Source organism: Vicugna pacos, chromosome 29 (assembly GCF_048564905.1).
Source record: "Vicugna pacos chromosome 29, VicPac4, whole genome shotgun sequence".
Lineage (NCBI taxonomy): Eukaryota > Metazoa > Chordata > Mammalia > Artiodactyla > Camelidae > Vicugna > Vicugna pacos.
In genome coordinates, this window is record NC_133015.1 from 9,076,743 (window position 1) to 9,104,320 (window position 27,578).

A 27,578-nucleotide genomic window follows, 5' to 3' on the forward strand; every position below is an offset into this window, starting at 1 on the left:
CTAGCCACATTTCCTACTGATAAAAATTGGTTAGCATATATATCAGTCTCAAGAAGTTTTACAATAGCTGCCTGATGGATTGCCCCAATGTGGAGAGAAAGAGGTAATTCTGGATTCACTAATCTCACCAGACCATGTTAGATGAATGGGATATGGACTGATAAAAGAGTATTTCAGCTTATGTTGTTTTGTTTATTTTCCTCTCCCCCTCCCACTCTCTAGAGGGATATCATCATTAATTTTATTTCACTGTATTTTATTTCAGTCAAATTTTGCTCTGAACACGAAAGTATCTTATTGCTCACTCACTTCAATATAAAGAGATGAATTTGCCCAGGGTTATACCCCAACTTAACAGCAGAACAGGAATTAAGACTCATGCCACCTTAGTTCTAGCCCTTTGTTTCAACTATAAGGCAATTACTGTATTTGTAGGTGTACCTGGGCCCAGTGCATTATTTAGATTGCTTTGGACTTCATGAAGAAAACTGGTTTTAAACCTAATTTTCAAAAATCAAGTCATATTTACAACCAATAATCAGTATAAAAGTTAAGATACACTACTACCAAAAACTACTGGCTAAACACATTTTTAAGTCAAAAATGTAACTCTTCAAAATTCAGTATTTGACCTTTTATGAAAACAAATCTTGGTAAAAGGGTCATACACATACAAAAAAACCCCCCAAAACATGCCTATTTGGCACTCTTATGCCAGAAACTGCAATTTTTAAAGCACTTGGCAACTAGGAAACCTTCGATAACTGTCTATCAAATGAACAAATGAATTTGGAGATATAAAGATATTGTTTCTTTGAAAACCTAAGAGGTTTTTCTGGTTTAAAAGAGCATCTGGTTAGTGTTAGTCTCTCCCACTAAAATACCAATGAGGCTATTAGGAAAGACTTTAAAACTAGTAACTTGGAAAACAAGACCTAACAATGACTTGTGAAAATATTAGAGGCATGTCTACTAAAAAACAGTCAATAAAACTGGATTAAGAAACAGGATTGGTGACCCACTCATATTGTGCTAATTGGCAAAAAAAAAAAAAAAAAAAGGAAAATGATCACCACAAATAAAAGATGCTGGTACAGCATATGACATATTGAGAGGTCAAGTTTTAGGCAGGAAGGGCCCTAGTAGCATTACATACCGGGATTTTTATGTACATATTAGGAATTACTAACCTAATGGCTTACAAACAGGAGGAAAAAACAGAATATTCCTTTCAAGAGGTGATTTGTTTTTTCCCTCTCTTATTAGGCCTCCCACTATTTTACTCAATTTTTCAGTCAGGTTTTCTGAGATGATCAGAACCTAGCCCAACCTTACCTATCTCCTATAATATTTCCTATTACTTTCAACCAGAACTAGTTAGGTTAGTTTCCTTACTGAATTCTTGTACCACTCTGAATGCCCCTTGTTTAAAACATGTTCACCTGCCTCTCAGTAACTTGCTATTCCCCTGACCTAGATAATCTGACTCTTTACTGAGCTGTATTTTATCTGTTCTACAATATCTAGCTGAAATTCTACCGATATTATACAGGCTTTCAAGATAACTCTAGATAGCAGATTTTTGTATAAATTCATTTCAATGATCAGAAGAACAAAATCTATTTTTATAGTTATATACATTATTTCATTCGTAATGTTAGTATTGTTAGGTGATTATTTCATTTGTTCTCATACAGATCACAAATCTAATAAATTTCCTTAGTAAAATATTTAGATTTACAAAGACTTTTTACTGAAATTGGAAAAAGCGTAAAGAACATGGAGGACGTGTATTTCTGATAAAACTGGTAGAAGGCACTATTTGGGGACCACTACTTCAACTAAAAAAGTAAAAATGCTATCATTTTAAAAGGACTGAATGTCACATGAGAGGAAAAAGCACTGGCAGGCCAACACCATATGAGACTGTACAACAGTCTGTCCATCACACAGATTTGCTGTATGATTATGCATCACCAGGTGGCCGAGGAAACTAAAGCCAATAATTTAATTTAAAGAGTTCCCAGACTGGTAGCACTCGTAGATACCTGGAAGAAACATGTACAGATCTCTGAAACAAGTTGCTTCCCAAGAATAATCCTCACGAATAACTTTTTAAGGGAAATAGCAGCAAATAGTCAATAATAATTATAGGCTTACCGATTAATAAGGAACCATGAACAAGTAAAACAAGCAAGAACATATCCATAAAGGTCACATGATACAAGTATCAGACACATAAGATAAAAGAACTGTGCTTACTGCATTCAAAGAAATTTTTTAAAAAACTTCTTTAGCAGAGAATTGGAAACTACAAAAAGTAAAAAAGAAAATTAGAAAAATATTTGACTTCAAGAAATTAAAAATACAGTAACAGATTACAAACACAATGGTAGAGGAGTGAAGCAGCTGTATTACCCTTCTACAGATAACAATTTTTAAAAGACGATTTTTAAAAAAGATTTTTAGAGATTGGAAATCACCCAAAAAGCAGTCTTCTGGAAACCATGTACCTCTGGGTTTAACTGTAGGAAATGGGAAAAAGAAGAGAATGGGAAGAGAAGAAGAGGAGAAGGGAAAAGGCGAGACAAGAAAAGGAAAGAAAAATAAAAACAGTAAAGTATGACCCATGTTCAGCAAAAAAGACAGTCAGCAGAAACTGACTCCAAGTGGGCACAGGTATGTTAGATTTAGCAGTAAAGAGTTTCATCTATAAAAGTAAACTTCAAAAACTAAAGGAACATATACACAAGAATTAAAGGGAAATATGGTTAGTGAATGAACATACAGGGAATCTCAACTGAGAAATGAAGGTAAACTACAGGCATTTTTTCAGATAACCAAAAACAAGAGAATTTATTGCCAGCAAATCTGTACAAAGGCTAGAGAAAGTTTTTCAGGCTTAAGGGAAATGACAAAACATGGCAACTGAGATTTACAAGAAGAAATAAGGAGGTCTGGAAATGATAACATCTGAGTAAATATAAAATGCAAAGTATACACATGTATGTGCAAATACATACGTGTATGTATAAAACTGTGCATGGGCTATCTCAATATAATTTGTTCTTTCAAAATAATCAGACAAATTAATTTAGCATATTTATTAGATGACATTTTTGGTTTGCTATGTCTTCATGGGCCTAATTTAACACAACTATACCTGAATTTGATAAAACTCCTAATGAAGACGAGTTATGAAAGTTTAACTAAATGGTAGAACTTGTTTTTTACTTATAGGAATAGATCTTCATTGTATTTGCATCATTATTTTGATCAGAGAAGGGTGGAAAAGTGGGCTGTAGTCAGGCCAGGTTACAGGTGCTAACTATGACAAGGGAGAATTTAAGAATCTTCAGGAAAAGTATCCTACTTACTTTACTAATACAGACCCAGTACTTGGCAAAACATCTGGTTTAAAAAGGATGCCCAAAAACTTCTTGAATGAACAGAGATGAGAAAATATGGGGTTAGTCTGAGACTATACAATATACATGCCCAGCCATGGAATTGGAATTGACTATTTAAGGTGGGAACTAGCAACTACTTGGATTTCATATTCAAGAATCATTTGGCACCAAGTCGTTGGAATACACAAATCCTATTTCCTTTGCTTTACTGACTATTTTAATCTTAAAACAAAAAATCGTATTAGTGTTCTTAAGTGTTTGAAAGACATGTTGTTTGACATCTGTTCTGGAAATTTTTCAAAATGAGTTTTCTTTGCTGTTCTTTTCCCACAATGATGGCAATAATGATATGCTCTGTTTCCAATAAGACTAACAAAAATTCAGTAAGGTAACTATCTCAAGGAGGTCCCAATTAAAATGGAGTCTTTTAATCCAATATTTTATTCCTAAGTAACAAGAGCAATTAATTTGATTATTTACTGGCTGCTAAATTTACAGTGCTAAAAAACACTGAATAGAAATGAAAGCTTTGTGAAAAATGAAATTTGCTCAAAAGTATAACACTATCAAAGTTTTCATGTAACGATATGTTTAAAGAAGAACAACAGTACTGTAAAAATTAACTCCACATAACAAAATCCTTAGATGATGTATGGTTCTCTAAGTGCTTTCACATACATCATTTCATTTCCTTCTCACAGTAGTCATATAGATTATCACTTCAAAGATGAAGAAATAAAGGCTTACGTACATGAATGTTATTGGCCTAAAAGTTGGAAAGTAGAAGTTTGAATTTGACCCCAGGTTTTCATTCTCTTAAATGTGTTACTCATATGTAACATGGAAACATTCAGTCTCTACATGGTTTTCAAATGTGGATTTTTATTGCCATTTTTTCACCTTTCCAACCCCTCTGGCCTCCTATGAATCTGCTTCACCAATTTTTAACTACTTTTCTCATTTTTTTCCTCTGTATTTTCAAGTCTATTCTAACTTAAGTCCATTTCAAATTGTGTTCTCAATTAGCCAAACTTCTAACTAAATCTCAGAACAGTAATACATAAATTTTAGCAGGTAAGAAAATTGTAGCCAAATGTTCTATAAAGCATAAACACAGAATTGTAAACTTAAAGTCATTTTCTCATTTATTTGAGGAAATGATTACATTGAGCATGTTACCTGTGTCCGAGAAGTTGATTTTCCTTTGGTATCAGTAGAAAATTTGCCTTTATTGCTAATACGTGCTGCCTGTTCTTTACAGAAATTTATATGCCTATCAGCTGCATTTTCATTAAATCTCCTCTGACAATATGGGCACTGAATATAATCTAAAACAGAAAAAACAAACATTAATAACATCATACTTGAAATGGGACATAAAGAATTTTAAGTTTTATGAACTGTAATTTAAGACATGTAACATAAATAGTAACATTTGATAAGCAAAAACTCTCACTTCCTTAAAACTACCCAACCTGACTTATCTAAACTTAGTAAGAGAAAAGTCTCCTATATGGTAAACTTCAATTTTCTCCCAGCTTAGAATCAAACTTGAGGGAAAAAAAACAAATCCTCACTATAAAAAAAGAAAAATGTTACTTCTTTTTTGCCTCTATAATACCATATGTTTTCATCATATATATTATTTTCATATGGTAGACTAGGTTAAGCAATAATAAAACATTACATTAAAAACACATTTTAAAATTAGGGCTCATCTGTTAAAATCTCTCATTCTAATCAGAGAAAACCTGTCCTGTCAAGAAATAGTTTAATAGTCTTTCTACAGTTTTATTTTCTCTTACAGGCTCCGACAGATGGAAGAAGTGATAAAAATATATCTCATTAACACAACTAATTCAAATTTAAGAAACAGCAAATGTTTTAAAGATAAAATATTCTCCCAAAATGCAATGTATACAGTAAACAGAAGTTCTTTTAAAATTAAATCTTAAAGTTATCCCAGACAGAATCAAACTTCGTAGCACTGTAAAAGATTTCAGCTCTATGAGCTACTGAGAAGACATAAATGTAATAACTTTGCACTGTCAAAAAAAAAATCGATTTATTTCAACAGGTTTACTTGTTGAGATGGAGTTTGTCTTTTAGATTTCACACTCACCTGAAGCTCAGAAATCTGTCCTGTTAACTAGTGGAATAGGTCTAAAATCTCTAATAACAAATAAGTTTTGTCAGGACTAAGAGCTTAAAAAAATTTCTAAAGCCCAAATCATCCTGAAGAACTGCCACTATCTCTGACTTACATAAACATGAGAAATATAGCTACATTGAATAAGATGCAAAATACAAATTCCTCTAAAGCAAAAAGAGAATTCAACTTCATGGGGAAATTAAGGTAGAAATAAAAGAGACCCAAATAAAAATGGAACACCCCAGAAAGACACATAGCACTAAAGTTAATTATTAAGACTTAAAACAGAGGCTGGCAAACTAGGGACCATGGGCCAAATCCAGCCTGCCTGCTGCATGTTTTTACATATATAAATAGTTTTACTGGCACACAGCCACACCCATTCATTTACATATTTTCTGTGGCTGATTTCTTGCAACAGTGGCCAAGTAGAGTAGTTGCAACAGAAATCTATGGCCTGTAAAACCTAAGATATTAACTAGTGGCCCTTTATAGAAACTGTTTATCAACCACTCCTCTACAATAAAATGTTATAAAGGATCATATCTAACATTCTCTTTACTAAGAAATGAATCCCAATCTAGAATACTAATACAATTTTAACACAGCTAACTTGTTATATTAAAATAACTACCTCTTGAGGCTACTCTATAACCAATGTTAAAGTGTCAACTGTGCTATTTTAAATCTTTCAGTGTCTCAGTTATCTCATGAATGTGGTTGCCACCATCTTGCTTTGCTTTTGTGTAATAGTAAACAAGTAATTGTTACCCATCCAATGAAGAAAATATAAAAATACACGAATTCAGGGCATAATTTAGGTATATCAGTCTAAATGATACTTAATGATACATTTTTAGAAGCAAAATTATCACTTTTTTTCTTCCCAAATGAGACGATACCAAAGAACTAGGAAACATAACTATCTGAATTGTACTGAATGACTACATATAAACTGACAGTATGCATGACTAAAATATTTCCTGGAATATTAACATTTAATACTTACCACAATCATTCTTTAAACGATATTAAATGTTTTATGTTTAAATAAAAGTATTGAGCTTAAAAGACAGTGCATTTCTATGTTCAACACTGATGTGTCTTTTTAGCCTAAATGCCTGGATTGTCACCATTATTTTATAGGAAAACTCTTTTCACATTTTTTTTAAATTGAAGTAAACTGGATTTACAACATTGTATTAGTTTCTGGTGTACAGCATAGTGATTCAGTTATACATATAAATATACACACAAATTCTTTTTCATTTCAGGTTACTACAAGCCACTGGATATAGTTCCCTGTGTTGTACAGTAGGATCTTGTTGTTTATCTGTTCTGTACATAGTAGTCTGTATCTGCCAATCCCAAACTCCTAGGTTATTCCTCCCTATCGCCATCCCCCTCTGGTAACCATAAGTTTGTTGTCTATATCTGTGAGTCTCTTTCTGATTAAAATTTTTAAAGATTATGCTCCATCAGAGTCTATTATTATTATTATTTAATAATATCTCAAAGTTTATAGAAATTCTATCAATACTATCAATATTTTCTCCCCACATAAACATTTCTGTCAACAATTTGTCATATACCAGGATCATAAGTAGGTGGAGGAGGGGGAGGAAGTTTGCCACCCTCTTTAAGTGCCTGATCAAGGCCTTTAGCTGCTCTTATGGTGGCAATGAACTCTTCATGCTTTCTTCTCCAGTTAGATGGCTTCTTTGGTGGTTCAGGCTATAAACAAATTTAAAAAAAAGTTTCAAAACTTTTAAAAAATAAATTGGAATAAAATTCAAGAAATACCATATTATTTTAAATGTTCTCTTATCAGGAGTCCTTAAATGATCTCCTTCCCAAATTTATAATTTTAAAAAGAAATTTTATACAACTGTATTATACACAATTTTAAAAATGCAATTGTAGTTGTGACACACAATGCTAAACTGCCTCCTGTAGTTGTTATATTTAACCCCCAACTAAGAGTGTACTGCCCTATTTTCCCATAATTTCTCTAACATAGTATGATATTGAACTTTTGGTTTTTTAACTGATTAGACAGGAGAAAAATAGTTTTCTGTGGTTTTAACTGGCTTTTCTCTCACAATGAGTGAGAGTGAGCATCTTTTCCTAGCATTAAATAATCATTAATATTGCCTTTTCTGTGAACTGTTTATATATGGTTGGTCATCATTTTGTTAGGTTATTGCCCACCCCCACCCTTTAACAACTTCTAGTAACTGTAGACTACACCCCCCCACAGGTTTCCTTTAACCTTGCTGAGGGTCTTCTGATATACAGAACTGTGTTTTAAATGTAGTCTTACTCTTTTCTGACTTTTGAGCCAGCTCCTAAACCCACCAGATATACTACCTCCAAAGATTTAATTAATTTATCTAAGCTAATTAAAGCTAATACAATCATCTATCTGGTAGGTTAGTAAGAAAAACTTCATATAATAATTTATGTACCTTATCCAAGCTTCTCCATCCTTCCCTTAAATATTCATAAACTGAAAAACAAAAATAAACTGACTTTTCTATTATCAAATGACTTTATTAATAAGACTAATTGCCCCATAGGGAAATGTTTTCCTGTACCACTAGGAAAGGTTATTACCACTGAAAGCTGTTTGTTTCAAAAACCTATTTAAATCAGGTACTCAAATTTTGACTATTAGAACTGAAATGACTCTTTAAAACTATGTCAGACAAAGTATTTACATGATCTATTCTTAGCAAATAAGACATTGTGACGGGTAGCATCAAGGAGAGATTAGCATAGGAGATTCATTATTTTAGTTACAAAGAAGAAAATAAGCCCTCAATGGCCATATGTGGACAACTGAGCAACTGGTAAAACTCCCTAGAAAGCACAGTAAGCTCACAAATGCTGAAAAATCAATAAATCAAGAGAATATGCTTGTAAATAATAGCTTTGCTTTTGTATACTATAGGGATTACACTTCCGATAAGAGAAACGTAAATTATACGTAAAGTAATTAACAATGACTTAGGAAGAACAAAGAACATGTGAGGACTTTTCATTTATTTCCAGCCTACAGCTAAGCAATTGGCTCTCCAATGCTACTAAAACCTTATTGTATTGGTTGAACACTATCTGGTTTCCCCTTTGCTAAAGTTTAAAGTAAACAAATCTCTGATCACTTCTAAACTGAGAACATGACACAGAATTCTTGTTGTTCTTCAACTTAGTACAACAGATAATTATAATTTTTTCATTATATATAGCAGCAAGGTTTATACTGTTCAAAAGGTCACATAATTACCCTAGGTTTAAGAGGTTTTACTGTTGGAATATCAGTTCCTTCAGCTCTTTGTCTGCTTGAATCAAAAGTTTTCCGTTTTTTAGTGGCAGTTTTCTGGCAAATAGGTCCATGCTTTTTCTGTTAAGATGAAGAAACAAAACACGTAATTTTCTTTTCTACAAAGAGACTATAAAACTTTAAATTGTCATTTGAGACCAGTTTAAAATCCTGAAAAAGAAATAAATAATACTAAGTAAGAGATAGCATGCTTTAACTAAAATTGTTAAAAAGTATATATAATACATGCTACAAGTTATCTTCCTCACAACAGGAAGTATAGATAAATGCTCTTCCAAAATTCTATTAAGAGTTATTTAATACTCTCCTGGTGTTCACACTGCTGAGAATAAGGAAACTAATGTAATCAAGTCAAAGCTATTAAAGTGGGGGAGAGGGGGAGTGATCTTTATCACAAAATACCTGAAAATAGATACTAGAAAAATAATGTAAATGGAAAACACATTAGCATTAGGATTACAAAAGCTAACATAATAGTAATAGTTTGGATTACTCAAGTTAACATAATAGTAGTTTGATAACATAAAATAATAGGACAAGGTTGTCAGATGTGTGTCCTTCCTCCACAATCATCCCGTTTCCCCTTCTGGACCTCAAGTTTCCTACTTTTTTTTTAACCAAAGATTTTTCTTGTGCTACCTAGTATTCCACTCCTATAGTTTTTTTGTTGTTGTTCTAATATGGTTGCCCACTCATTCATTCAATCATTCATGTATTCATTTTAAGGACATTACAATGGAAGCTCTCTTAACTGACCTCCAATTAACTACTGGATAAATAATAACTCTCCCTCCCCTAAATAAAACATGTTGACTAATAACAGAGTACAATAAATGTATTTTTTCTTTCATATTTTGATAAACAACAAACAAGCTGGAACTGTTAAAGTTTATCAGGGAAAAAAAGAATCCTCAGAACTGCTTGATTCGACATCATGGAGCCTCTAACGTTTTCAATACACAATCAGTAATCAACTCTTTTACATACTTGTTTTCAGATTTCATTCTGACAAACAAGCACAGTAATTATAACTATTAGGATAAAATTTCTTATATATTTAAAAAAAAAAGTGTGGCTAACAGGCAACTTTCTAGTAGATGTCTGTTCTCATATTGAGTCCTGTTATGTCCAAAGTATGTAGCGCTTGTTCAAAAACTGATGTATTATACAAATTGTAATTTTTATACCGTTTATATCATTTAATTAAATATTAAGTAAGTACATAAATGAAGATAAAGACTTTTTTCCTGTGAAAATTCAGCTTAATGCTTTGAAAATGGTTTGAGAAATAGTGAATAGTCAAACAACAACAAATTACTGAATTAAGCATGGACAAGATGCTTTTAAAGGATTAAGAAAATAACTGTTTACATTTAAAAGGAGTCTGTAGTCAGATGGACATTTTGGATCATTAATTTCTCATTTCATTTTAATAAAACAAACTAGAAATAGTGAGAGAATGTAAAAAATTGTAGCAAAATTCTCATCAGCAGACCCATACTCAAAGAAAAATCTTTATTCTACACCAAATTATTAATAATATATATTTATATTTGAGGTTAAAATAAAACATATAAGGTACATTGGCTTTTTAAAATTCTCTATTTAGCTAGATATTTTATATTAAAATCAGTTAAAAGTGCTCCTGTTTGTATATACTAAGTATCTAAAGAATGCATAATATATTTTAGATTCACTTTTAATTGAAACTTGTTTCTTTGTACTATTTCAAACATACCTAAAAATTGACAGAACAGTGTAATTAGCTCCATTTACTCATCCTCTGCTTCAACAATTACCAATATTTTAGTAATCTTGTTTCATCTATCCCAGTCCCAGCTTTTTTTTTTCCCCTGAAATTTAAAGCAAATCCCAGGCATCGTATCTTTCTATATCTTTAAATACGTTATTTCTTAAGAGTTCCTTTCTAAGAGCATTTCTAAGAGTTTTTTTTGTTTTGTTTTGTTTTTGTTAAGAGTCCCACAAAGGAAGGAATACTTTAATACTTTAATAGAGGAGTTCTGAAGACCAGTCAAATTCTGAAGGAAAGAGAGCACTCTGGGAAGAATGACACAGATGGAATTGATACACGTGAACAAAGAACACTAGCCAGTGTCTCTTTAAATTTTTCCAGAGGTTTTCTCCGTTGTCTTGAAGTTTTAAACAATTAAAGATCTATCAAACTCCAAAGGAAAAAGGTACTCACTAATGCCACTGGAAAGAATGTTCTTCCGCAAATCTTGCAAGGTAACAATTCTCCAACTTGGACACTTCCATTTTCTAAAACAGAAAAGAATATAATCAATAAATTCAATAGCTCAAATTCTGAAACTTCCAAATTTTAATGTCTTTACTTAGTTTCTTCCGTAAGTTGTCAGTTCTTGGTAAAAATGTCTTGTGTCATTTTGAAATAAGCAACATTATCAATTAAAATGGGCACAAGACTTAAATTTATTAGTGGTCAAAAAGGCAATGCCAAATACAGAAATCAAATACTGGAAATATCTGGTTTTCTTCTATTTTAACCAAATCAATTTGTCATGGTCTTTTAATTTATAGGCTGTCTCTGTTGTAAATTATTAAAGTTTAAAAACCAAATTTACCTGAAAGTTAATGTTATATATTATAAATCTTCAAAGGGTTAAAAAAAATAACATTGGTGGCTACAATGGGACTGGATAAGATGAGAGTAAGAAAACTCCAAGTTCACTTCCTTCCATAAACACAACAAAACTACAACTATTTACAGAGCAACTATCATGATGAGAACCATCTGAAGACTACAGAAAAGATATTCCACAACTAAAGACATAAAGAAGGAACTACAATGAGACAAGTAGGAGGGGTGGAGACATGGTGGTACAGTCAGACCCACGTACCCGCAAACATGAGGATAACCACAATTGCGGGGTTCTCCCAAGGAGCGAGTAGTCGGAGCACCATACTGGACTGCCCAACCTGGGAGGCCCTGCAACAGGAAGATCAGCCAGCCCCAAGAACATCTAGCTTTGAAGGCCAAGAGGGGTTACTTTCAGGAGATCCAGAGAGCTGTGGGAAACAGAGTCTCCACTGCTAAAGGGTGCACACAAATCTAAATGCTCCAAAACCCAGGGCAGAAGCAGTCATTTTAAAGTGGTCTTTAAAAAATTTGGGATGATGAAAAGTTTGGGAGATGGAAAGTTATAATGATTGCACAACAGTGTGAATGGACTTAATACCACTGAACTGTACACTTAAAACTGGCGAAAGTGGTAAAATTTTATGTCTATTTTTCCACAATACAAAATTTTTTAAAACTTATAAAAAAGTAAGAAGTAACACTGGCGATCAGTGAGGTGGCTTCCTGATATGATTAGGGAGTCTAGGATACAAAGAATGTTGCCCTGCCAGACAAAAGGAAGCATTATGCTTAAGGAAAAGATCACCTAGTTTCTAAGCAAACTGCCTGCACTATGTGAACTGTTCATTATTTCATACATATAACATTATGTTGAGATTCACTGGACCAGCAAATTGAGAAGCTCTGACTCTATAGGCACAATTCATTAAATAAGGAAGAAGTAGGTGCAACTTTAACTCAATCAAAAATTTAAAAAATAAAAAATAAAAATAAAATAAAATAGATAAACAGCAAGGTCCTATTGTACAGCACAGGGAACTATATGCAATATCTTATAATAATCTATAATGAAAAAGAATATGAAAGAGAATATATATGTATAACTGAGTCACTATGCTGTACACAAGAAATTAACACACTGTAAATCAAATATACTTCAGTAAGTCTCTACTCTAAAAAAAAATAAATCTATCATGTACTTAAATATAACAAATTTCATCACACACACAAAAAAACTGTTCTTTGGGATTCCACATAAGTCAATTTTCATTTTATTATATAGCCAAATATCACACCTAAATTTATTTCCATATTTGTAATTTCCATAAAAATGATATTTTTATTAATTTTCTGCTGAATATTATACTGATTGTTAAAATTCTTTTATCATATGAAAGACAAGTAGAGAGCCATCTTCTTTTAGAAGTAACATAAACTCATGAAAAAAGTACAATTATGAACTTCATATCATTTGTTCCAAGGCATTTAGTGAGTCCACAGAAAACTAATCAGGAGAATCAAAACAGACATTGGCAGGAACACAATCAAACAGTAACAGAACTGTTTTGTTCTCTCATTCTCCTAGTACTCCACTGCCCTATTTCAGCGGTAGATAGTGACTACCTGTCACTTCAGATGGAGGCAATGCCTGTATGGTGGCAGTCAGGGTGTGAACACTACAAAAGCAAAGCTAGGATTTGCCTGCTTTGTCCCTTCCAATAGCAGAGTAGGTTATTTAGGGAGAGCAAAGCAACTTCATTGATCTGTATCACTTAATTCCACTAATTATCCAGAAAGTTGAGGCAGTTGCTGGATGGAATCCATTAGGTACATTAAGATTAGAATGTCTTCATAATGACTGTCAAAGTGGTACCACAGGCTGCGTAATCTGTTAGGCTTATCTATTAGACTTTTTATGTCTTCCTTTCAATGCCTAACATTGATTTAAAAATTTATCAATATAAAATGTTGAAAACTACCACATATTTTACTTGCTTAATAGTGTATTTCAATATTTCCTTGTTAAATAGATAATAAAGCACAATCTTAAAAAAAAATTAACTATTGAAGAAATCAACCCAACACATGGAAATAATGTGAATGGCTACCTGAGTACGTACTACTTGCAAAACATGTACCAAGTAATAGTGACACAAGGGTGAAGTTACACAATCATTGATTCATAAAGCCAACAGTCTACATGATTTAGTTCTTCGCTATCTAAGAAGCAAATCATCTTCCATATTTTTTAACACAAAAACTTAAAACTTTAACAGAACAGCAACTAGAATACTACCATATAGTAAAATCCAACTCCTGGATTAATTCCTGTAACTCATCAAACATGTTCAAATTGTCTTTAAAGGAAATGAAAATCATAATCACTAAAAGGCATAAAAAAGAGGAAATAGCATTGAAAACATTTAAAGATAATTATCTCAAAAAAGGAAAATAGTAAAAAGTCATTACTTTATTCAACATAAGTAAAATATATATAAATGTATAATTTCCTCTTTTATTAGCTGGTCATAGAGCATAGCCCCACAATCCACAAAATATGGCATGTGTGTTGGTATCAACACCCTCTGGAAAGAACTTCTATCAACAGGTCATGACAAGCAGCTGAGGCATTAGTCACAAAGCCACATTTTGTCCTAATGGCATTCATTAAAAATACACTGCAGTGTGGTAGAAAAGGCACTGGAATTTGTCTCATATTATCTAAGTTCAAGTCCCAGATCTGTCACTTAAAACTATGAGTTGTTGGGCAAAATATTTAACTTCTCTGAAGTTCAGATTCCTCTTGTATAAAGTAAGAAAGTTAGGTTAAATGACCTACGTAGTCCCCTTCCATCTCTAATATACCTTAATAATTATACCATATTTAATAAAATCTACCTGAAGACCACATTAGTAAGAAAAGTAAATGGATGACAAGACACCTCCCTTACTTGTATTATATTAATTTTTAAAAGCTGGTCATATATAAGAATAATTAAACCAAGTGACCAATGACAGAGAGTAGAATGAGTGTTTCAGCCAGTGTGCAGTTATGTTGAGGAAATCATGTCTTCTTGTCTCCATAGAGAACTGAGAATCTGCAAGGACTTACAGCAAAGAACATGACGTCCCTCTCCTTGATGGAAAAATTTTCACTGAGTAAACCAGAAGAAAATGTATGACGAATCATATAGGTAGCCTCAAGTTTAATATCTGTTAAATGAGGATAACATCCGGTCAATCTACCTTAAAATTTAAGAGGATTAACTGAGATGTTATATATAAAAATGCTTCACAACCAATGAAATAAAAACTACTACTCTCCAGGGCATGCAGGCAAACTCCACTACTCTCTCCTGGGTGGCAAAAGCTGGTTAATTGTGCAACTTACACAGTAAAAAGATGATATTCAGAGGGTGAGTACTGTAGTGAAGAACAAAGACTCTTGAAAGCAGCACTTAAACTGATGGACAGAACCAAGTGAATAAAGTACTTAATAGTCTATAACTTTAAAGCAGCCCATTTCTCTTTACAAAATTTATCTTGTACACATTATTGACTCTGTTATGAGCTGCTATATTGAGCAATTTCAAAACCTGCACAGTAATAATAGGCCAGAAAAATGGTAACTTTATATAATACTAATATATAGGTGATATGAAATAATGTTATCTAAAATAGTTACAACATTCTAAAATATGTACATTTAAGAAATAAAGAGCATTTCCAAAAGAAAAGAAATCTTGGAAATTAAGAATAGTTCTGTCCTCTGTATCCATTTATGTCTATTCCTTCATCTCTGGTCACTCCTTATCTGAAATCAACCTTTAAAACTCAACAAATCACTATTTTGAAGTACACAGCATCTGTTTTTACCACTTTCTTCCTACAATTCTTTTTGAAAAATCTAATTATTTCAAGTCAACAATCCCTCAAGAGATTCCTTTTCAGCTCATCCTAGATTTCAATATTTCAACATTCACACTTAACCTACTCAATACATAACCTTCACCTTCCACTCCATTTTAGTGATCTGCACCCCAGTTCAGCAAAAACAACCAGGGCTAAAACGACTCAGATTCACCTTTGGACTCTCAAAATACACAAGCTCTCACTCTAATTACAGACTTCTACCTTCTACCTTTCTCTAAATCAGCTTCTTGATCTCAGAGTGACTTGCGTTTTCTTGATAATCTATTCCCTGCTGCACTTCGCTTCCTACCCAGTCTGAATCTGAGTAGTCATTTCCACTACTTCCACCAATCACTCTCAAATCCTTTGCTCATGGTCAAATGCCTGGAAAATGCTAGATTAAACAAATGGGTTTTCTTAGAGCAGAACTTCCTCAGTCTTCAAAACAAGCCAAAAAAAAAACAAAAAACAAAAAATCAAAAACCAAAAAACAGTTTAGCATGCTGTTATTTCCCCAGTAGAAATCCCTTCTGCCCCTAAAAGGTATCTAGTGCCAATGGAAACAATGATGGAAAAAAACACAGACACTGATCTTATGGAGCTTCTACTCTTTGGAAACAGGTATGTAAAAACAATTCAATATATAAAATGTGGTGAAAAGTACAACGTAGAAAAATAGAGCAGAGAAAGGGGAGAGAATACAGTCGTAATACTATGTGTGCCTGAGAAGTGGGTAAGATCAGGGAAAGCGACTTTAATAAAGAGGCATTAGAGTAAAGACCTTAAGAAACAGAGACAACTGATCACCACTAATCTATTAATTGTCAAATTGAAAGCCCTCTTTTGAATCCTCATCCTACTAGACCTTTCTACATCATGAGGCACTGCTGATCAATCTCTTCCAACTTTGAAGTCCTTTCTCTCCTAGCTTCAGTGACATTTCTGTCTCCCAAGTTTTTCAGATTTTACAAGCCAAGCAGAGTTTGACCCGGTTAATACTTAAATCTTCAGGAATAGCAGGTGCTATAGGCTTTTTCTAGCACATACTCACTACTCAATAAATATTAGTTCTCCCCCACTTCCCTTTCTTCACAATTTTTAAATCTATTTAAAGACTGCCCCTTAACTTCAATTCCCTGTTCTGCTCAATCTTAAAACTGGTATCAGTTCCTCCCGAAGTTTTTTTTTTTTCCTTTTTTCCCCTTCAATTTGTTAAATATTGCTTCCCTGGGCAAACGCATCCATTTGTTGTCACTCATATGTTGATGACTACTAAACTAAAACCTCCAGTTAGATATTTATAAGTAGCTATAAAACTTTTCCACCAGATATGCCCCAAGAACAGTACACACACAACATTTCTGAAGCCAAACTCATTACATCATCTTCCAAACTTGTCTTTCTCTTGGTTAAAGATATCAACATTTCCTTAGTCCAAGCTAGAAGGCTGCTTTATCTTTGATTCCTTTTTCCCTCTCACATTCAGCAGTTCTCTCTCATTTTTCTATCTCAGAAATGTCTTCTGAATCTATTACCCCTTTTTAATTCCTGCTACTTTTGCCTCAGTTCAAATCCTTATCACATTTGTGCTTGTCCAGCCTCTCTTTTCTCCAATCTGTCCTGCTGCCATAATTATCTGGTGAGACTGCCCAGTCTCTTCCAAGCCTGCTATGTTTCACCTGTACTGAATCACTCTTAAGCTCCTAATACACTTCCTGTAATTTTATCCATCCAATAAACATGTACTGGAGGGGGACTTCTATGTACTAGGCAGTTTATTAAATGCTTTATATATGTTACATCATTTAATATTTAATATAGTTCAGATAGATTGGTATTTATTAGCTCCAATTTTTACAGCTGAGGAAACTGAAGTTCAGATCAACCAAATCACAGCACTAAAAAAGAAACAAAGCAAAGATCCACAGACCTCTCCAACACACTGCCTATTATGATAACCTAGCATCAGATTCAATACCAAAAAAAAAAGCTAGGTAAATTAATAAAGATGAAGAATTATTCAGTAAACTAGTGCTTAGATTAGGGAAAAACAAAGCACCTCAATGGGACAGCATGGCTGTCTTCAACTACATCAAGAGCTACATTAGAAAAGAGTGCTCAGAATTCTAATCAAGTTTTAGAGGGCAGGACACTAAGATCCACGAATTTCAGCAGTCCAAAAGAGGAATAGGCTGCCTGATCTCTGTCCCAATTGTCAACAACTGTTTATCAAGATCTTATGACAGGAAAAACAATACATATGGATAAAACCTGCTTAGGGTTTAGCATCTCTCCATTTTACAGATGAAAAGCTCATGAGACTGCAACTCTCCCAAGTCTAGAACTACTTCTGTTGCCCTTAGACATATCTATAGAGGACGAGCTTCAGGAGAAAAGGAATTAGAGGCTTTATTCTAATTGCACATACAACACAGAAGTGCTCGGATACAGATCATATAGAATCATTAGCAATAATTTATACTTGGCTTTCAAATACAGTGTTCAGCCTAATAGTTCATCTCTCAGAAGCATAAGTTCCAGAAAGACCAAAAATAATGTGATATCTGATCTACATGTAAGTAATTTTTAAAAAGAGTATGATAAACTTCAATAATATTTTTCAGGGGTCCAAATATTTTCTGGTTTTACAATCAAGATTAGTCTGTTAACTGGCTTCAACTAGCTTCTCTATGGGTCTATTGTCAAGCAGTACAATATTTGCTCAATTATTATGATATATGTTAAGCAAACTTGAAGATTTTCTACTGGACACGGCAATATAATGTTCATCAGACACCTTCAAAGTGCTAGACTTTAACTTCCAATAGGGAAAAACTTTATCTTATATATCACTGTACTAACGTATCACTGGTTATTAAGTGAAGGCATGGATGACTGAATGAATGGTAACCTTAAAACTCAAAACTGCTTTTGCAAAGTGTGACTTAACAAGGACCAATTTTAAAGGAGAAGGAAAAGAAGTATAAGATGAAAGAAAAGAAAGGAACCGTCTAACTTCAACAAAAGATTCTTAGAGCGTTTGTTTTATTAGTTTAAACCACTTGAAATTACAAATATTCAACTGTTTTTCCCTAAAAAAAGAATAATTTCATGTTTTAACTTAATTCATTAATTAAACATATCATAGTTAATGACAGCAAATCATTGTTAAAAAAAAAAATCAAACGACGAGTAAAGAACAAATATTGTTTAATGATAATCCATCACAACCTGGGTCCCTAAAATATGCCCATGATAACATAGCCCATTAGATCAGAATTTATGTATTTCTCCACCCATGTAACTGAATATTATAATGGGTTTTCATTATATTTTAAAAGCATTCATAGTAAGAGTTTACTAGTAATGTAATGCAATAGTAATGTCTTAGCACTGCTAAAATATAAGATTCACTAAAAGGTAAGCTCAATGAGAGCAGGGCTTTAACTTTTTATTTTTGCTGCATCCCCAGGGCCTACAATGGTGGCCATCATAGACATAGTCATTTATTTAACAACAAATATTTATTGAATACCTACTTTCGGTCAGACACTGTTTCAGGTGTTTAGCAAACAAATGAAAAATTAGGTGAAAACCTTTGCCTTAATTACAAATGTTGACTAGAAATCCGCAGAAAAACTGTTCTAAAGAACTTCATATGCATTACAACTTTATGAGAATTCCAGAACCCATGATCCCACCCACATTGCTACAATACCATGATGTTTGAAAATTTATTAAAAAATAAATAAACTGCCTCCAAGATCTCAAAAGTGCCTTGAGTAAGGAATACTATCATTATAATTCCTTTTTCATGGAAATGTGAGTGATCCGCCTAAAATAAATAAGCAAAGAACAAGAACTTCATTTGTCACAGCATACGGTAGCTGTCCACAAACGGAACATCATCATATCATCCTCAAGGTGTTTACTGTGAGTTTCCCCTCGGACAAAAGCATGAAATACTATCATATTCATTACTGCATTTGCTTAGGTCACTGCAGAAAGTTTTATTACTTTTCACTTCATAACCCAACCTGACAAAATTTACTCTACCATGCAACAACACACTGGGCTCATATGCCTCTGCTTATTAATTCCACCTGAATCTATGTAAATTAAGAGAAGAAAAAAAGGCTAAATCGAGACAACAGGATCCTTCAATTCTGCAGGCATATTCTTCATCAGAAATATTAACCACAGTTTGGAAAGGAATCTTAAAACTGTCGTTGCTAATGCTAGCTGGTTTTTTTTTCCTTTGTTGTTTTTAAAGGAATGCTGTATTACACAGGATAAAACCCGTGAAGAGAATACAGAAGTGAAAGAACTGGGAACAAAGCAATTCTGGAGTCGTGGTTACAGCACAGGGATAAACCTAAAGATAAGGAATCAATGCTGGCTCTCTCTAACAGAGTCCTCCTGAATAAGCCCTTAAATCCTTCTGTTAATCTATTGTTCCGGCTCTAAAGCTGGCCAGTGACACTTCCTTGAGAGATGCTCCTGGCATCTCTCCGATAGAAGATGCTGTAGAAATGCAAAAACAGTTACCTAGGGAAACCAAGGAAAGTGGCCAAGGAAAGTATCAGAAGCTCTAGGTTGGAGACACACCCTGGAGCCGCATCAAAGGCTGGCCGTGGGGAAGCCATCGACCTTAACGGAGAATACACTTTGCAAGGAAAATAAAATCTGGTCGGAGGCTGTGATCACCAAAAGAACACTCAGGGAGTCAGGCAAGAGGAGAAAATGGTAGGAGGGGATTTGCAGGCGTATACCAGAGGCAAGATCTGGCTCGGGGCGAGGAACCACTAGGTGAAGGCCGTCTGAGGAGGGGCAGCCTGAGGATCATTAGCTTCACCGAGTCGGGGGCTGCAGGGCGCCCGCACGCCCGGGCCTTGGGAGAAGCGGCGGAGTCCACCCCTCCGGACCTGCCCTCGCCGCTTCGGAACTGAGGTCTAGCGCAGCCCCCTCCTCCCCGCCACCTCACTCTCAGTCCCCCAGCCCGCACCCCTTCACCTCCTCACCTTCCAGCCCCTCCATTGCGCCGCCACCTCCTCGGGCTCGGCGAGACGCCTAAGGCAACAGCCGCCGCCACCGCCGTCACCGCCGTCACCGCCGCCACCGCCACCACCACCGCCGCCACCGCCCAGCTCCGGCTGTAGCAACCCGGCCGCGCCTCCCACCCGCTAACATCCAGAGCTCCCATTGGTCCTGCGCCGGAGGGGCGGGGCTACGGCGGGGCGGGGCCTCGGGGAGGCGCGCCTCCAGCGGCCTCTGCACAGCTGCCTGCCGGCTCCGGGCTTTCGTGGTCGTCCTCGGGGTAAGCCTCCACCGCTGCAGACTGCGTCCTGCCGCCCAGGGGCGCCTTTGTTCGACTCCAGCCTTGTTTGCCTCACGCCTTAGCTTCCGGTTTCGAATATCCCAGCACCTCAGGGTTCTCAAGCCCAGTCCCTCAGTCAGTGCAGTTCTGCCTCCCCGTCTGTGCCTCTCTGAGGACCTGAAGCAAACGAGCGAACCAGACGCTCTTCGCAGCGGGACCCTCTCCCCTTCCCGCCGTTCAGTCACGCGACCTCACCTGAGTGTATTCCCTGGACTTTATCCTCATACACAGGTGTCTGAGTGGAGGCACCTTTTTTCCTAGAGAAATCCTACTTTCCATCTGGGATTGGGGAACTGAGGTTGCTCTCAGCCCTTGGAAGCCGCTTCCTCAGCATGAAAGTTGGGCCCAAACTTCGAGGTGAAAGCAGCAGTCCCTTCACCCCCGGCTCCTCTTGGCCCCCTCCCCCGGCCCGGGCTTTACCATTTTTCAGCTAAAGTTTTGAGCTGGCCTCGCAGCTGATGAGGTAACGTCAGAACTATGTCTTCCGAGGGCTTTTAAGGGCGGAACTAACCTGGACGTGTCAGAGGGAGGCCTGTTTCTGGCAGGGTCCAAACCTCCAGGGGATGAAGGTAACTTCGAAACCAGCTAAAACCTCTGCTTGACAGTCTGACACCTTTCACCAGAACTAAATTTCTTGGGAATTAGCAGTGATAGGCCGTGTTGTTAGTTAACTCTAGCATACCCGCTAGCAAGTTGTCACTATCAATGTAATTTTCATAACAAATCTTACAGCTATCTTCTCATTAATCTGTTCCGTTGCAAAGTTTTGACAGCACTTCTCACTTTGTCCACTGTTGAAAGCATGTCTCTTACAAACGGGTAGCTTTTAGGAACCCGACTCTGGCTTCCTGAGTCCTCCTCCTCGCCACTCAAATGAGGGTCTTACCAACCAGTAAACAGGCACTGGAGGGGGACATCATCTCTTAGTGGGAAGATGATCTAAGTATGTTTGAATGGGGCATGGTCCATCTAAGAAACATGAGACAAACCTGTCTCAGCGCCTCCCCTTCTCCTGGTTCTGCCCTGGCTCTTCTGCTCCTCTTGAGATCTGAGATCCTGGGCCTAATTGGCCAGAGGACAGCCATGCCGACCACTTAGCCACCCGGGATTGAGTGTGCTAAAGGTCCCTTTTCTTTGGTGCTGCTAAAACAAAAGTTAGGATTGTGGAGGAATGGGAGTGCTTTAATAGAGCTCCGAGGAGGAAAAAAAAAGCACGCTTGGGGAAAAACCAAGAAGCAGTTTACGAATGACTAATTCTTGAACTGAAGTCAAGCCAAAATTCAAGTTGGCTGGTACACATCCTTTTGAGCATAAAAGCTACAATAACAACAAAAACAATAGTAATGATAACTAACAATTTTAAAAAATCATGTTAAGTATATTTTAGGTCCTTTTCGTATATTTGCTTATTTAATCTTCAGAACAGTTCTACAGCGTAGGTGCTTACAATTTTCATTTTTGAGAATTAAAGTCTTCATTTTTCTAGATACCTCAGAGAGATTAATTTTTGATAATATTTATACTATTAGTGAATAGTAGCTTGAATTTAAACTCTGGTTGGTCTGATTCTACCTATGACAATTTCATGGGACTCCTCACTTCCCTCCCTCCTCATCTTGCTTTCTAGCTGCCTCAAATGTAAATCCAAATATTCAGATTTGTGGTTTAAGGTGTACTTATATAGGCATCACTACTGTGAATCTTAATTCTCTGAAACGTACCTGCCAATCCCTACAGGTAATGGGCTGTTAATATTTTTATGCTATAGTACCCTGGCTTCTTCAGCTTTTCCCTGGTCCTGACCCCTAGGTGAAGAGGATGATTTCTTATCTGCCTTCCTAAATTCCTTCCTCTGCCTCCTACCTGCCCTGCCTGAGAGACTCTTTGGTCTTGGTGCTCTCTTCTGACTTGACTTCCTGTTGATCTATTCCATTTTTCTGATGCATTCATTCAACAAATATTTGTTGAGTACCTACTATGTTTCAGTCCATTTCATTACTAGTCAGTTACTAAAAAGAATGAAGCTCATTTTGTTCTCTATGTTACTAAGTTTCATCTGTTCATAATTTTTTTTTTAGCTCTTAAGTGATCTTTTTGGCTGATGATAACATTCATAGGTAAATACGAATTAGAAATCTTCCCACCTCCTTAGCATAAAAAAAGAAAGCAAAGATTCAGAGATGGTTACTGATTTTGATCCAGATTAGAAAACTGTTAAGTAGCTGAAATAGATATTGTACTCTTGCCTCATTACATCATATCCCTAATGCTTTATGCTTTGCATTACTTTCCCTTCAGCCCCCTTTCCTGGAGCCCATCCACATCTCATTTGCACCTTCCAAAGGGCTGAGCAAGCTACAGATAACTTATTTCAAAGCTCTAACCTCCTGTTGGATCTTACACAAAGATCAATTTCCCTTTCAGAGACATCCTTTGGCCCTCATTCAGATCATTTTCAGAACACAGCTAAATGAGATTCTGAATGTCAGTGAGAAACCAGTTCATTTTATAAACCCACTATGGAGGGTGTTTTTTCCTCCGCAGTCTCCAGGGGAATGACCCACCACAATTTGGTATATAAAAATGAATTTATATATTTGGCAATTGTAACAAAAGTGATGGTTTTCATCAAAAACAAAAGATGTATTTCCCTTAGAAGTGGGAATGTGTTCTAGATTAAGGAGCTATATTTTGACTTAGCTCTTATGAGTTTTATTTTGTATACTGAAATAAAACAAAATTATTTAAGTGTTTTGGGGAAAAAAACAAAACAGTGATAGTTTTGAACAAGAAAACACTAAGAAAAGGAAAAAGAGAGGGTCCTAAAGCAAACTTCATTGCCTTTATTAATTGGAGGCATGATAGTGGTTACTCTACATCTTTATCCTCCAGTTCCAAAAGAAATTCCAGTTCCTAAAGGAGCCTCTATTCTCCTCCACTTTCAAAACTAATTCCCAGCAGCAAAAGGATGATTTTTTTCAACCTTCAACTATGATCCCATCTATCCATCTCTTGCTACCGCAATTCCAAATCTCAATTGAAAAATCTATTAATTCAAATACTTACTGAATTACTCCTACATATATAACACATGGGCACAACAGTGGGCTCGACGAAGTTTCTTTGGTCTCTAGAAAGTTGACATCTGTTAGAGGAAGCTTGGGTGAGACATAATACAGAGCAACAGACGACAATATATTCAATGGATTATTAAGTTTTAGATGTTGTGATACAGCTTATACAAGTAATTTGCTTTAAATAAATATTCATTAAGAGATTCACCTCTGCTGCTGTATATAACACTAGTTTATTGCTTCCAAATGCTGAAAAGTATTCTGCTGTATGCATACACAACATTTGCCTATTCCTGCAGTGATGGGCACCCACTGCCTCTAACCTGCTGCTACAATGAACATCTTTGTGACTGTCCCCTTATGAACCTGGGCTCAAGTTGCTCTGGGATGCATCCCTGGAATGGATTACTGGATCATATTCATTTCCGGTGAGTATGCCCAGATTGTTCTCTACCGTGTCTGTACCAATGTGCACTGCCATCAGCAGTGTTCAAGAGTGCCCATCTGCCTATATCTCATTAATACCTGGCTTAGCTCTAATTTTTGCCAGTCTGCTGAGAATCAAGAGTTGGGCATCTCTTCATATACTTGCTAATTCAGATTTGCCTTTCAATGAATTGCCTAGTTTTATCCACATTTTATATTGTGATTCTTATCTTTTTGTTGTGAATTTGTAAATTCCTTCTATATTTTAGATACTAACCTCTTGCTGATTTTTATTTTAAAAATCTTTTTCTAGTTTGTCAAGTATCTGATTACTTTGTGTATGATGCCTGTCTATGAACAGAAATCCTTAACTTTAATTCTGTCAAGTCCATCAATATATTTTCCTTATGAATTATGCATTTGAGTTTTTATTAATGTTCTCTTCACCTCTAGATTATAAGGATATTTGCTTACATGTTTTTCAGTTAGTGTAGCCAAACCTAATCCTAAGAAAATGGAGACAATTTAGATTCAGACTGGAGAGGACAACAAAAACATTTACTTCTAGTGTCTTTTGTGTTATAGTGTAATTCTAAAAATTCAAATAAGAACCAATGGCCAGAACGTTGTAAGACATTGTGAACTTCAACTTTGTCCAATTTTGCTTATTGTACCCAGGAAAGACAGGTATTTTCAGGTGTTCCTTTTCCCACCTGGAGAAAGAGAAACAGAAAAAAAAAAGAAAAATATCGAATCCTTTCCCCCTTGCTTTTCTGTTAATCATAGAGCTTCTCATGGCCTTTAAAAGAGTTTCCTTTAAAATGCTATAAAAGAGGAGAGGATATAGTGCAGTGGTAGAGCGCATGCTTGGCATGCACAAGGTCCTGGGTTCATTCCCCGGTACCTCCATTAAAAATAAATAAATAAAAATCTTATCCCCCCCAAAAAAATTAAAATGCTGTAAAGTATTGAAAATAAATATATAATGTTGATGATGTCAGGGTATTTATACTAAGGACAAAGAGGGAAAATTCTCTATTATAAATCACCTTAATGAATATCTTGGAACTTCTTTATGATTTTAAAAGCGTTATGGCTCTATTTCTTAAAGTAATTATTAGACACTATAGTTTCTGCAGCTACCTTTTAGTGGAAACAGCTATACAAGAATTCACTCTATAAACACACACTAGTTACTAGTATAATTGATTACTTGGTTTTGTCTTAACTAACTGGTAAAAGTGAAAAACTAAAGCTCTAATTTTCATTATGGATACAGTGTTTTTTGCCATTAGCTATTTATACAAATGCCCACATTTGCAAAGCCATCTTTCTAAGAAAAGTTGCTTTTTACAGTTTTACAATAAACTGTGTCATTCTGTTTGCTTACTTTTTACTTAGAATGAATACCAAAAGTATAAGTTTAATATATTGTTGATCTAATTTTGTCATATGAATCCAACAATTGTTTGCTTGCTGTTTCTAAGAAACAGAGGTACTCAAGCCTGTGTACATTTATGTTTCTTAGCAGCTGACAGATAAGCAACAAAACAGAAATCAGAGTCTCCTCTGGCTCTGTTTTTGAAACATAATAAAATTTATATTTTCGTAAGAAAGAGAAATTCAAGATAATAAAATATTAATATTCATGGGAATTTAATTTACATATAATTTAAGGAACACTAGTTTTCAGAGAATTTGAATACTATAAAAGACTATCTGGATGTCAGTAAGTCTTTGAGGATTTAGAGTTCTTAATACCTTTTCAGTGCATTTGTTATTATTATGAACATATATGTGCCTTTGTAGTAAAGGTGGTTGTTGTCCTGTTCTCAAATCCCCTTTACTAGAAGATGCATTCAACCCCAGTTGTAGAGAATTTTGGTTGATAAGCCACAGCTACTTACTTCCCCTGAGAGGTTGTGGCCCTCATCATCAGGGGGGCAGACCACAGCCAGTGACTGACTGACTCTCGGGTACAACAGGCCAGCTTTGGCTCAAGGTGGGCTAAAGTCAGTCTTCAGGTAAGACCACATCCTCGCTTACCTCTTATCTTTCCTACTGCCCTAACCTGCTTCCCTCACTAAAGAGGAGTCATCTCTAACAGATCACTTCCACAGGAATCTCCCTCTGAGTCCTTGCTTCTAAGGAACCTGATGTACGATCCCTTTGTGGATAAACAGTAGTGCCAATTTAATGGCCTAGTGCTGATATTAAAATTCACTCCATCCCATGCCCAGTAGTACTTGAGATGAAAAGACCGATACAAAAATGTCAACTATTTCTTCAGTGCTTTTGATAATTCTCTACATTTCCATAAGGCATTGTTGTTTTAGAGAAACTTGGTTTAATATTTCAGTCAATGGTACTCAATAAATATTTGCTAAGTGAGGGAGTAGATATGAGTGAATGGTGTGGTCTTCAAAACAGTTCTTTTAGGTAAGCAGAAAGGTTTTATTTAACACATAATGTTTATGGTTAGTATGTTACTATGAAGAAACCATTTCCCATATAGTTTCATGTGATCCTCATAACTTATCTGTGAGGCAGGTGCTATTTCTTTCATTTTCACATTGAAGAAACTGAACTTCAGTAAGAGTAAGTGACTTTTCAAAGTTAAATGATTTAAGTGGCAGGGTTAGAATATGTAAATAGATTCTCTAACTTGAGATACACCTACTGTATGTAGCATAACTGCTTTTTGTAAGTAAGAACACTGAGTCTGTTGAGCATGACAAAGGGAAGGCATTGGATTCCTGTTCTCTCTCAGATCATGAAAGAGAGGACTGATAAACTGTCCATGGAATGAAAAAAGGAAGCCATCTGAATTATTCTTTATTTTCTTCAATGACAGTATCTATATGCGATAGTTCTCTGTGTCAATTTGGCTAGGTCAAATATTATTCTAGATATTTCTGTGAAGGTGTTTTCTGGATGAAATTAACATTTAAATTGGTGATCTTTGAGTGAAGCAGATTGCCCTCCATAATGTGGGTGGGCTTCATCCAATCTATTGACAGCTTACCTCCCCTAAACAAGAAGGAATTCTGCCAGCAGAGTGCCTTTGGACTCAAACTGCAATTCTGCCCTGGGTTTTCACAGCCTAATGAGCTACAGATTTTGAACTTTCCAAACCTGTACAATCACAGGAGTCAATGGCTTAAAAATCAAGCAATCAGTCAATCAGTTGCACTCTCTCTGTCTTGATCTCTTGCTCTTTCTCTAGATGTAACTATAGATCGAGATGTAAATATAGATATAATC

The 27,578-nt window shown here is 35.4% G+C and overlaps 1 protein-coding gene and 1 long non-coding RNA gene across 4 annotated transcripts in view; one reads left to right on the forward strand and one right to left on the reverse strand.

The window, feature by feature from the left end:
- The window catches only part of ZC2HC1A (zinc finger C2HC-type containing 1A), a 43,090-nt gene extending 22,496 nt beyond the window's left edge, over window positions 1-20,594 (reverse strand). For both annotated transcript variants that reach the window (XM_006202394.4, XM_031692293.2), the window contains exons 1-5: window positions 20,459-20,594; window positions 11,112-11,185; window positions 8,849-8,965; window positions 7,155-7,296; window positions 4,590-4,738 (exon numbers count right to left, since the gene is read on the reverse strand). In XM_006202394.4, coding sequence (XP_006202456.1) covers window positions 4,590-4,738; window positions 7,155-7,296; window positions 8,849-8,965; window positions 11,112-11,185; window positions 20,459-20,474 — 498 coding nt within the window. In that variant the 5' untranslated portion in view covers window positions 20,475-20,594. The remainder of the gene's footprint in view (window positions 1-4,589; window positions 4,739-7,154; window positions 7,297-8,848; window positions 8,966-11,111; window positions 11,186-20,458) is intronic.
- A 79-nt stretch (window positions 20,595-20,673) lies between these two features.
- The window catches only part of LOC116286022 (uncharacterized), a 103,162-nt gene continuing 96,257 nt past the window's right edge, over window positions 20,674-27,578 (forward strand). For both annotated transcript variants that reach the window (XR_012065426.1, XR_012065425.1), the window contains exons 1-2: window positions 20,674-20,754; window positions 24,188-24,316. This is a non-coding gene — a long non-coding RNA (uncharacterized lncRNA). The remainder of the gene's footprint in view (window positions 20,755-24,187; window positions 24,317-27,578) is intronic.